Source organism: Anomaloglossus baeobatrachus, chromosome 6 (genome assembly GCF_048569485.1).
Source record: "Anomaloglossus baeobatrachus isolate aAnoBae1 chromosome 6, aAnoBae1.hap1, whole genome shotgun sequence".
Taxonomy (NCBI): Eukaryota; Metazoa; Chordata; class Amphibia; order Anura; family Aromobatidae; genus Anomaloglossus; species Anomaloglossus baeobatrachus.
In genome coordinates this window covers 23,186,940-23,199,952 of record NC_134358.1, presented here as the reverse complement: position 1 = coordinate 23,199,952, position 13,013 = coordinate 23,186,940, and the positions used below count along the sequence as shown (strand labels likewise).

At 47.7% G+C, this 13,013-nt stretch overlaps 1 protein-coding gene across 3 annotated transcripts in view; it reads right to left on the bottom strand.

Annotated features, from left to right (window-relative positions):
• Nucleotides 1-252: 252 nt before the first annotated feature.
• PTP4A3 (protein tyrosine phosphatase 4A3) overlaps nucleotides 253-13,013 on the bottom strand; it is a 69,344-nt gene continuing 56,583 nt past the window's right edge. For all 3 annotated transcript variants that reach the window (XM_075352817.1, XM_075352819.1, XM_075352818.1), the window contains exons 3-7: nucleotides 10,753-11,409; nucleotides 5,459-5,551; nucleotides 2,981-3,111; nucleotides 2,165-2,239; nucleotides 253-901 (exon numbers count right to left, since the gene is read on the bottom strand). In XM_075352817.1, coding sequence (XP_075208932.1) covers nucleotides 784-901; nucleotides 2,165-2,239; nucleotides 2,981-3,111; nucleotides 5,459-5,551; nucleotides 10,753-10,857 — 522 coding nt within the window. In that variant the 5' untranslated portion in view covers nucleotides 10,858-11,409 and the 3' untranslated portion in view covers nucleotides 253-783. The remainder of the gene's footprint in view (nucleotides 902-2,164; nucleotides 2,240-2,980; nucleotides 3,112-5,458; nucleotides 5,552-10,752; nucleotides 11,410-13,013) is intronic.

The following is a 13,013-nucleotide window of genomic DNA, read 5'->3' as shown; positions in this document are numbered from 1 at the left end:
CTTACCCCATACTCTCACCCTTTTCCGTCTGTGACTTCAAGGCTACTGTGACCCAATAATACAGTGTAACACCCCTCCGAAAAAAAAAAAAAAACCCCAAAAAATCCTTCAGTCAGCGAGCGCAGATTTACAAGAGGCAAAAAAAACACCCTAAAAATTATTATTTTACAAACTAAATGCTGGAAATCCCAAGTCTTTAGAAATTGATATATAAAACCGACTTGGTTGGAGCAGATTTGTGTCCTGTCCCCCCCCCCCCCCCCCCCCGTTGTGGTCGCTGGCGGCATGTCCAAATTTTTCAGTAAATTTGTAAATTAATGGATTGAGCTGGTCTGGCGATGGGAGATGCTGTATAGTAAGGCTCGGATGGGTCCGCGTCCTATAGTGTGTGCACATGGTCTGATGGGACGAGCTTCGTAACAAAGTGCTCCCTTTTTCCACAAGGGGGCAGCAAAAAAACAAAAAACAAAAATAATCTACGAGAATTCATCATATCTGCATTGTGACATTCTTCACATGGTTGCGTCCGCGTATCTGCTGGTATGGGAATATCCGGCCTCCCATATTGTAGCCCACCCCGGCCTCAATCCCGCGGAAGCGATTGCTGGTACTTCTAGTACTGGTGGCTTTTCGTAAATGAAAATAAACCAACAAAACAAACAAAAATGATAATGAATCGTCATTGATGGTTGGAGGAAGCTGCGGACTTCATGGCAGAAGCTCGTGTTACGGAGGAGGGGGATGGGGCGCCCGTGTGGGAGCTTTGGCAATGAGTCTGGGCGTCTACATGATGCAGCACTTGTTTTTGTGGTTGTGGGGGTCTTTGAATCGTAGTCTCTGCTTTGGCCGGTATTTTTCCAGGTACGTCAGCTGTTTGCTGTTGATGGCGCCTCTGCGCTTTCTACAAATGAAAAACACAAGCTCAGTTACTGATTGGGTACAATGGAGGGAGAGCGGCGAGGGTGGGGACACATTGTTTTTCTGACAGATTGTTAGCTTCCCAAAAAGGAAGGTCAGAGGCGAAGGAAAAACGGACGGACGATCAGAGGCGGAAAAAGGAAGGACGGACGAGCAGAGGCGGAAAAAGGAAGGACGGGAGAAGGAGAAAAAAGGTCAGAGGGGCGAAGGAAGGAAGGAAGGAAGGACGGACGGACGGAAGGACGGACAGACGCAGGCAGGAGAGGGAGGGAGGGAAGGAAGGACAGACGCAGGCAGGAGAGGGAGGGAGGGAAGGAAGGAAGGAAGGAAGGACAGACGCAGGCAGGAGAGGGAGGGAGGGAAGGAAGGAAGGACAGACGCAGGCAGGAGAGGGAGGGAAGGACAGACGCAGGCAGGAGAGGGAGGGAGGGAGGGAGGGAAGGACAGACGCAGGCAGGAGAGGGAGGGAGGGAAGGACAGACGCAGGCAGGAGAGGGAGGGAGGGAAGGACAGACGCAGGCAGGAGAGGGAGGGAGGGAAGGACAGACGCAGGCAGGAGAGGGAGGGAGGGAGGGACAGACGCAGGCAGGAGAGGGAGGGAGGGAGGGAGGGAAGGAAGGACAGACGCAGGCAGGAGAGGGAGGGAGGGAGGGAGGGAAGGAAGGACAGACGCAGGCAGGAGAGGGAGGGAAGGACAGACGCAGGCAGGAGAGGGAGGGAGGGAGGGAAGGACAGACGCAGGCAGGAGAGGGAGGGAAGGGAAGGGAAAGGGAAGGGGAAGGGAAAGGGAAAGGGAAAGGGAAAGGGAAAGGGAAAGGGAAAGGGAAAGGGAAAGGGAAAGGGAAAGGAAGGAAGGAAGGAGAGAGGCAGACAGGAGAGGGGCGAAGGAAGGAAGGTAGGAAGGAAGGTCGGTCGGTCAGAGGCAGGCGGGAGAGGGGCGAAGTAAAGAAGGTCAGAGGCAAGTGGGAAAGGGGTGAAGGAAAAAAAAGGTCAGAAGCAGGAGAAAGGCTAAGAAAGGATAGAGGCGGGAGAGGCAAAAGGAAGGAAAGTCAGAAGTGGAGGAAGGAGGAAAGTCAGAGGTGGAAGAAGGAAGGAAAGTCAGAGGTGAAGGAGAGGGGCAAATGAAGGTCAGAGGTGGGAGAGGGGTGAAGAAAGGGGAGAGGCTGGAGGGGGGGTAGGGAAGGGGGAAAAAAAAAAAAAAAAAAAAAAAAAAAAAAAAAAGGTGAGCATAAGGTATAACACTTACTGCCGAATGAACTGAATGGCGTCTTCATACTTCATCCCGCTCTCGATGAGCGCCAGAGCGACTAGGACAGGAGCCCTAAAACACAGAATAAGAAGAAATCCATCATAGTGAGACTCTGCATGTGAGGCCTTCATTCGGTGCTGACTTTCCATGCCCACATTTAATCGTCACTTTTCATCTCAAATTTTTAGGAGCATAAATGTCAATTAAACTCTTCCTAATTGCTCCCTGCAGATCGCGGCTGATGTGCAGCGCCGGTGGCCCTAGCCCGCAGCACCGGTGGCCCCAGCCCGCAGCGCCTCCCTTTATTAAGCGTGGACACTCCTAATGATTTCTCCTGTGACTTCTGTAAAGGATCCAACACCTGATCTCGATAGTTTCACCTTAAATTCTCTTTTGGATGTAACACCCCCCAGATGTGTGCAGGGGGATCACCGTGACCTTGTGTTCTCTATTTTGGTCTATTTCCATCCCCAGATGTTCTGGCTCGCAGCCCGAGAGCCGCCGTCCTCTCCACGGCCAAAGTAAAGTGCCGCGCCCCACCGGAGAATCCGTCTGCGGAGACAGATTTGACAAATAGACCTCAAAGGGATCATTCATTACATGCGCACGTGGTCTCCGGCGCGGCGTGTCACTGGCTACGGTCCGGGCGCGGGAGGTTTCGTGGGTCAGTAGATAAGCCATATTTCTGGCCGGCCTCCATAAATGCACAGTATTTGCAGAGCTCTGATCCTAGGGATGTGCAGACGGGCAACGCAGGGTACAGAGCCAGTCCTAAACCATTTTTCATCTGCAATGGACGCCCGCGGTCCTCACCTGCCCAGTCCGGCCACGCAGTGCACGGCCACGCAGCAACCTGGATCTTCACAGAATTTTGCTTTCAGCAAGTTGAGCCAGTCGTCCACAATCTTGCTGGGAGGTGGCGCGCCATCATCGAAAGGCCAATCCTGCCAACGAGAAACAAGAAATGAGCGACAGTGCCGAAAATTTGTACTATAATATCCCTACAGGGTTGGCTGCCCCCCCCCCCTCCCCTCACAGTGGTCAGTCTCAGACGCTGCAGCTGCATCCTCCCCCTCTCCCTTACTTCTAGTAGAATTTTTCAAGGACTGAAATGGTTTCTTTTTATTTAATAAATCAGCAAAAGAGAACTTAAAGAAAAGGAAACTCCTCTAGAGGTCTGCGCTGTCGGGAGGCTTTGGGTGGGACACGACGTGGTAGAAGGTGCGGGAATTCACAGGAAATCTGTCTCTCCGGCTGCACACAGCTGAGTGCACACAATGATGGAAGTGGAGGCTTCCAGGAATAACGTCTTATATCCTACTGTCCGAGAAAGACAATGGGGAACTCTGCAAATCTCGAGTCATCTCCTCTACAAAGTGTAAGACTTTCTGCAACAAGGGAGCGGCGGGAGCTGCACCGGGAAGAAGAGGATCCATATTACCACGACCGGAGGAGACGACGACCCTGTGAATCCGGCTGCCGACTCCTCCAGGCGTCCTGGCCAATGTCCTGAAGAGGAGCTGCAGCTGCGCATCATTACCGACAAGAAAAGATGGCTACTTAGTGGGTAATATGTTCCAGATTGCGCACCATGGTGCGCAAACTGGCTCTCTAGAGATGGCAACAGAATTGAGCTGCAGGAGTGGTCGCTGGAAAACAAGGGTGAGGACAGGCCCCAGCGGGTACGACAGGGGCGGGAAAGGTGGACACGGCCCCGGCGGGTACGACAGGGGCGGGAAAGGTGGACACGGCCCCGGCGGGTACGACAGGGGCGGGAAAGATGGACACGGCCCCGGCGGGTACGACAGGGGAGGCGCTGCCCAGTATCATGCCCGCTGCGCTCTGCAGCCGGAGCAGTGGCAGATACGGGCTGGGTTCCGGCAGCGCGCTCGGCTATATATAGTGCCTGTAAACACGTGAGCGGCTGGAGATAAGGCACACACATTACTGGACTTCAAAGCCGTCTCCTGAGCCACAAAAATGGCTTTTCTTTTCCCTGTAAGTGCATTTGAGCTTTGCCCGAATACCCGATGTTCTGGGACGGTCGCCCGGTTCAGAGGGGGGAAGATTTGGAGGATTAATAGTCGGCGGAGGATTTTATAGAGCGAGGCCGCGCAGATCTTCCTGGAAGGCTTCTACACTGAAGGGCAACAGACTGGAAAATCGCCCATCAGCAAACAGCCTGGCACTGCCAAGTATGCCATCCAGGAATCTGCGGAGCCGGGAATGACACCGGCTGCTCCGCAATGCCTGGATGGGCACAGGGATATCACCGCTCGCACCCAGCTTTCCTACAGTCCTGCACGGCTAATCATAGGGAACAGGGGATGCACAAATATCACAAACAAAGCTGTGGCCGCCAATAGAGACGGGGATCAATCCACGCGGCTCAGGAAAGTGAAGAACTAAAGCCCCTCTGTCCGGGGCGGCACAAACACCCCCAGTTTTGTTTTTCTGTCCTCATTGGTCAAGTTGTATGAAAACAAATAAAAACCCGGGCTCAACAGGTAAAGTGTATTACATAAGGGCCTCAGATGTGGAGCGGGCGCAGGGGAAAGTTTCCACCGCTCCGTCCTTCAGCTATTTCCAGCTCTAATAATCAGCAACAAACGGAAAGTGCCCCGCTTATCAGAGCGCCGAGTGCGGGGGGGAAAATACATTCTATACCGGAGTTATTTTATATGGCGCACCGGATTATGAGACACCCCAAATTTGGAGAAGAGGAAAAAAAAAAATATATGGGGTCCGTTCTAATCTGGTGGTATCTTACCAGAGAGAGGGGGGAGCGGGGGGGGGTGGGGGTCACAGGAGGCAGGGGCGGTACTGCGAGTAGTACAGAGGGGGCCCCAGATACTCGCGGGTGCTGCTCTGCACGGGGGCCCGTGACGCCACTCTGTGCATGGGAGGGAGGGAGGGGGGGGGGGGGGGGGAAGAATGAGGAGTCACCGGCCATTCTAAAAGGTGTTGGCGGTCGGCGCTTCAAATAATGGTGGTCGGAGTCAGCGCGTGCGCAGAGGAGAGCTCCTTCTGCGCACACGCTGACCCTAGGCGCCATTATTTGAAACCCTGACATCCTCAGAATGCACAGGAGAGAGCGAAAGCGCAAAAGCGCGAAAGACAGAAAAAGAGAAAGAGAAAGATTTATATATTGCACATTCAAAATAAAAAAAAAAATTTGAAAAAGAAAAAAAAAAAACACAATTTAACTAAAGGGAAAGAGCAAAGTAAAATAAAAGTGTACATATTTGGCACATAGAAATGTACACAGGTGTGCGCGGCCCTCGCTCTTACCATGACAGTGATGCCGTCCTTCTCCAGAGGGGTCTTGTCGTAGGTCACCTCGCACACCCTCACCACCGTGGTGGCTCCGTACTTCTTCAGATCCTGGGGAGGAGACATAAGCAGACAGTCAGGGGGCGCCCGGACACCATGGACGGCTTTAACGCATGACGAGACTTTTACATGGGAAAACATCTTATTCTGACATATGTAGCAGAGCTGAGACTAAGGCCGGCGTCACACGCACAGATTTATCGTGCGATCGCACCCGCCCCCGTCGTTTGTGCGTTACGGGCAATTCGTTGCCAGTGGCACAAAGTCGTTAACCCCCCATCACATGCACTTACCTCCCGAACGACCTCGCTGTGGGCGGCAAACATCCTCTTCCTGAAGGCGGAGGGACGTTCGGCGTCACAGCGACGTCACACGGCAGCCGGCCAATAGAAGCGGAGGGGCGGAGATGAGCGGGACGTAACATCCCGCCCACCTCCTTCCTTCTGCATTGCCGGTGGGACGCAGGTAAGCTGTGTTCGTCGTTCCCGGGGTGTCACACGGAGCGATGTGTGCTGCCGCAGGAACGACGAACAACCGGCGCACAGAAGGAGGAACGACTTTATGAAAATGAGCGACGTGTCAACGAGCAACGATAAGGTGAGTATTTTTGCTCGTTCACAGTCGCTCGGAACTGTCACACGCTACGATATCTGACGATGCCGGATGTGTGTCACTAACGACGTGACCCCGACGACATATCGCACGATATACCGTGTGACGCCGGCCTTACGGACACAGATTTTATCTTGAATGTTACATAGGACTGCACATAACTTTTTGCACTGACTACATTTGCAGCTAGAGTTAGTATAAAATCCACAGAATGCCATCATAAACCATCCCGGTCAATGCACAGGGAGGAAGAAACCGCGGCAGTGACGGTCGGATGGCCAACGAGAGACAATTTGCATTTGCAAAAAAATACAAGGTCGTAAATGCAAATCATGGATTTCGGCCCCGGAAACAATTACTGGGCTGTTATTAGTTGGGTACCATGAAACAACATACATATATATATTATATATATATACACACACACATACACACATATATACATAATATATATACACATAATATATATATATATATACACACATATACATATATAATCTATATCTATATATTATATTATATATTTGAAGGGGGGCCACGCTGCGAGGCCGGGACGGCAGTGAAGGGGGGGGCCACGCTGCGAGGCCGGGACGGCAGTGAAGGGGGGGCCACGCTGCGAGGCCGGGACGGCAGTGAAGGGGGGGCCACGCTGCGAGGCCGGGACGGCAGTGAAGGGGGGGCCACGCTGCGAGGCCGGGACGGCAGTGAGGGGGGGGCCACGCTGCGAGGCCGGGACGGCAGTGAAGGTGGGGGGCCACGCTGCGAGGCCAAGACGGCAGTGAAGGTGGGGGGCCACGCTGCGAGGCCGGGACGGCAGTGAGGGGGGGGCCACGCTGCGAGGCCGGGACGGCAGTGAGGGGGGGGGCCACGCTGCGAGGCCAAGACGGCAGTGAAGGTGGGGGGCACGCTGCGAGGCCGGGACGGCAGTGAAGGTGGGGGGCACGCTGCGAGGCCGGGACGGCAGTGAAGGGGGGGGGCACGCTGCGAGGCCGGGACGGCAGTGAAGGGGGGGGGCACGCTGCGAGGCCGGGACGGCAGTGAAGGGAGGGGGGCACGCTGCGAGGCCGGGACGGCAGTGAAGGGGGGGGCACACTGCGAGGCCGGGACGGCAGTGAAGGGGGGCACACTGCGAGGCCGGGACGGCAGTGAAGGGGGGCACACTGCGAGGCCTGAGAGGCGAACGATGAGTATTCGGATGCTTTTTGCCTCGACTCTTGGCTGCGCAGGGTTAATCTGGACAGTAAACACGGGCAGGATTAATTGCAGAGACTTCTCCGCGGTCGGATGATCATTCGCCTTTTTTGTGCTCTCCAAATCCAATTTATTTTTAGTCCACATCAGTTTAGGTTCCCAAACCTCCAATAAGGAGGCGCGCGGTGCTTGGAAGCCGGCCACCCTGCGCCCGGGGACTTAAGACGATGGCGGTTCATGCCGGCTACACAGAAATAGCTCGGTGCTGCCGGCTGCCAAGTCCCCGGCTGTGCACACGGCGAGGAGCGAAGCTCCGGGGCTCGGGCATTAAACTAATACCTGGCACCTTCCATCACATCATGCCGAAGTCTCCAGTCACACCCAAAGCTGTGGACAAGCTCGCAGCTCTGAATCTGTGCAGGCAGCAAACTGACGACATAGCCGGGATCCTCAGCGCTCCAGAGCCTTGAAGGCAAAAACTGCCGAGGTGTAACGTTACCCCAAATCCATGCGCAGAAGTCCCCAATTATAACAACGCGTCTGCTAAGGTACTGTCATTACTTGGACGCCCCGATCGTGCAGCGCGGGAAGAGGCGACACTTTCTACAATCTGACGAGGCACCAATGTGCGGGACAGCGGGGGCTCAGACGTACCGAAATCTGGGACCATGGATGGAGTAAAGTGGACACGATCATAAAGGGAGGCTGGGATTGGAGCTTTGCAGAATGTGGATCAGAAGGAAAGTTTGGGGTTTGGTTGTTTGCAAGTGGTTAAATGGGCGATGAAGGGTCTGCAAAGTTCTCATAACATACCAACTATAATATCCTATAGGAGAAATATCCTTCCTGCTCCATCTAGGAGCCACTTCTATCGGCCTCTTGGGCTCAACATTCCCTCTGAACTACAGCGAAAATCTGTCTGGGTCAAAGCTAGAGACTCCCGAATCACTGAGGAATCGCATTACAGCTGCCGGCTGATACTATACTCAGGGGAGGTGAAGAATGAAGGGGAGGCAGGAAAACTAGAAGGCAGCAGCACCATCTGACCAGGGCACGTGTGATAAATGTCCTCCATGCTGCTGCTTTCTATTCTAGGGTTCTCTCAACCAGTAAAAAGCAGTACAGCTGCACAATATCCTCTATGCTGCTGTCTTCTCTCACCCCAGAACTGGGATTCACAGTTACACTGCTTGGTACAGCTGCTCAATGTCTTCCATACTGCTGCTGCTTTCTAGGGTTTACCCTCACCCAGAGCTGGATTCACAGCTACACCACTCAGTACAGCTGTAATGTCCTCCATGCTGCTGCTTTCTAGGGTTTACCCTCACTCAGAGCTGGATTCACAGTTACACTGCTTGGTACAGCTGCACAATGTCCTCCATGCTGCTGTTTTCTAGGGTTTACCCTCACCCAGAGCTGGATTCACAGCTTAACCGCTCAGTACAGATTCACAATATCCTCTATGCTGCTGTTTCCTAGGGTTCTCTCTCAACCAGGGATGTATTCACAGCTACACCACTCAGAGCAGCTGCACAATGTCCTCCATGCTACTGCTGCTTTCTAGGGTTTTCTCTCACCCCGTAAAAAGCAGTACAGCTGCACAATATCCTCTATGCTGCTGTCTTCTCTCACCCCAGAGCTGGGATTCACAGTTACACTGCTTGGTACAGCTGCTCAATGTCTTCTATACTGCTGCTGCTTTCTAGGGTTTACCCTCACCCAGAGCTGGGATTCACAGCTACACCACTCAGTACAGCTGTAATGTCCTCCATGCTGCTGCTTTCTAGGGTTTACCCTCACTCAGAGCTGGATTCACAGTTACACTGCTTGGTACAGCTGCACAATGTCCTCCATGCTGCTGTTTTCTAGGGTTTACCCTCACCCAGAGCTGGATTCACAGCTTAACCGCTCAGTACAGATTCACAATATCCTCTATGCTGCTGTTTCCTAGGGTTCTCTCTCAACCAGGGATGTATTCACAGCTACACCACTCAGAGCAGCTGCACAATGTCCTCCATGCTACTGCTGCTTTCTAGGGTTTTCTCTCACCCCGTAAAAAGCAGTACGGCTGCACAATATCCTCTATGCTGCTGTCTTCTCTCACCCCAGAGCTGGGATTCACAGTTACACTGCTTGGTACAGCTGCTCAATGTCTTCTATACTGCTGCTGCTTTCTAGGGTTTACACTCACTCAGAGCTGGATTCACAGCTACACCACTCGGTACAGCTGTAATGTCCTCCATGCTGCTGCTTTTATAGGGGTTACTCACGCAGTGCTGGATTCACAGCTACACCACTCGGTACAGCTGCACAATATCCTCCATGCTGCTGCTTTCTAGGGTTTACGCTCACCCAGTGCTGGATTCACAGCTACACCACTCAATACAGCTGCTCCATGTCCTCCATGCTGCTGCTTTCTAGGGTTTTCTCTCAGAGCTGCATTCACAGCTTAACAGCTCAGTACAGATGCACAATGTCTTCCATTCTGCCGCTTTATAGTGTCTTCAGAGCTGTATTCACAGTTACACTGCTTGGTACAGCTGCTCAATATCCTCTATGCTGCGACTTTCTAGGGTTTTCTCACAACCAGACATGTAATCAAAGCTAGACTGCCCAGTATAGCTGCGCAACGTCCTCCATGCTGCTGCATTCTAGTGTTCTCTCTCACCCAGAGCTGGATTCACAACTAAACATCTCAGTACAGATTCACAAAATCCTCTATGCTGCTGTTTCCTAGGGTTCCCTCTCAACCAGGGATGTATTCACAGCTACACAGCTCAGAAGCTGCACTGTATCCTCCATGCTGCTGCTTTCTAGGATTTAAACTCACCAAGAGCTGTATTCACAGCTACACCACTCAGTACAGCTGCACAATATCCTCCATGCTGCTGATTTCTAGGGTTCTCTCACCCAAAAGGTGTGTTTACAGCTATACTGCTCAGTACAGCTATTCAATGTCCTCACTGCTGCTGCTTTGTAGCGTTTTCTCTCACCTTGAGCTGTATTCATAGCTACACTGCTCAGTACAGCTGTACAATATTCTCCATGCTGCTGCTTTTTAGTGTTTTCTTTCACTCTAGTGCTGGATTCACAGCTACGCCGCTCTGTACCACTGTACAATGTCCTCCATGCTACTTCTGAACATGTGACATATAAAACAAACTAGGAATCCCTCATGTCTGTGTATGGGAGACGTCATTAGCAGTAAGTCTCTACCTACTAGCTCAGAGGCAACTGTATATTAAATATGGAGGCTAAAGAGGAAAAATGCAGTACAATTCACATGATGGCAAGAAATAGTATTATTCTGCAATGGCAGGAAAGCGTTCACCGCAAAGAAAATTTCGGCTCATCTCTAAGGCTCCAATGCCGAATTAATGGAATTGAAACCTTAGGGATAAATGTCAGTGTTCTCCACAATACAAGGTGCGTCGGTCAGCGTCACTCACCTCTATGAAGGTATTGAGCGTGGCGTTGGTGGGGTTGTGGGTGATCAGGAAGCGCATGTTTTTGTAGCAGACTTCCACTGGTGCTGGGCGATTAATCCGAGCCATGGCGAAACGTTCAAGAGGTACAAAGGAGTAGATAAAAACGTACAAAAGAAACGCAGAACACAAATATTGTGCAAAATCTCTTAAAAAAAAAACAAAAAAAAAAACCCCACCCAAACCAGTAAAAGGGTCGGGAGGCTGTAGGGTAACGGCCCGCGCACAAGGCTCAGGATCCGGATCCAAAAAAGTTTAACACTTAAGTTTCAGAGACTTTTCCTTCCGTATATTAATATACTTAAAAAAAAAAAAAATCTTAGTGATGAGTCCTGGCAGCTCAGAGGAAAACAGCTGATCCTATTGGACCGATCACGTTACCCCATCTGGATATACTGTGAATTTTACGGCCGCGGCGGACTGTGACCGGACAACAGGGTTCCAGAGATGCAAGAGTCTTCTGCTGGAGAACTGAGCACAGAGGCCTCTAATGGTGCGCGCTGCCCGCGAGCCGGCTCCGGAGCAATGCCACAGGCGTGAAATTCATGCGGAGAGATGGTGTTGGGCGTGACAGTATTCAAAGGTGTTTTTCAGCAGCTCCATATATCTCCAAAGTCAGAACTGGAAGAAATAGAAAAAGAAAAAACAAAAAAATTAGCAGTGTGCCATGTCAGTTAATTACGTGCATCACACTTTACAGCAGGTTGGAAAGGGAGATGTTCAAAAAGGGAAGTGATTGCGCAATACTGACACCTAGAGGTCAATATGGTAATTGCACTTAATTGTTTTAGCCTTTTTTGGACAGCAATTCTTTATCTTACTTTTCCCCCTTTATCTTTGAGGCAGCCATATGAAGGCCTGTCTTTTTCTGGGACAAAGTCTTCAAATTACACCATTCATTTTACCATATAATGCACATAAAAAAATTAAAAAAATTATATAATATATATATATATATATATATATATATATATATATATATATATATATATATATATATATATATATATATATATATATATATATATATATATATATATATATATATAGTGTGTTAAATGGTCAGGAAAGAATTAGGTTGTAAAAAAAAAAATATAAAATATAAGATTAAATGTAGAAAAAATAAAATGTAACAATATAAAATAAAAAGTATTACATTTTATATTTGTAAATTACATCGTAAATTACATTTTCTAATATATTTATATATTACATTTAATATAAATAAAAATGTAATATACATTACATTTTATATTTATAAATTACATTTTATAAAATTTTTATTTTTATTTATTCGTAAACTACATTTTCTATTATAAATTACATTTTATATTATATATTTATAAATTACATTTTCTTCTATATTTCTTTTTTATATATTACATTTTCTTGTAATATATAAATAAAATGTAATACATTTTATTTTATATTAAATTAGATTTTATATTTGTAAATTACATTTTTTATTACATTTAACATATATATTCTTATATTAAATGTAATATAATATAGATATAAATATACATTACATTTATAAATTACATTATATATTTTTATTTTATTGTATATTCGTAAACTACATTTTCTATTATAAATTAAATTTTATATTATATATTTCTAAATTATATTTTCTCAAAATAAAAATCTATAATATAATTTAGAAATATACAATATAAAATTTAATTTATAATAGAAAATGTAGTTTACGAATATACAAAATAAAAATATATAATGTAATTTATAAATGAAATTTATATTACATTTTATTATATCTATATTAAATTTAATATAAAAATATATATGTTAAAAAATGTAATAAACATATATATTTTTATATTAAATTTAATATAGATATAATAAAATGTAATATACATTACATTTCTAAATTACATTATTTTTATTTTATTGTAAATTCGTAAACTACATTTTCTATTATATATATTTCTAAATTATTTTTAATATATAAATAAAATACATATATACACATATATATATTATATATACATATATATACACATATACATACACATACACACATATATATATATATATATATATATATATATATATATATATATATATATATATATATATATATATATACACACACACACATACATATACACACACATACATATACACACACATACATATACACACACATACATATACACACACATACATATACACACACATACATAATAAAAATGTGAATAAAATAAAAA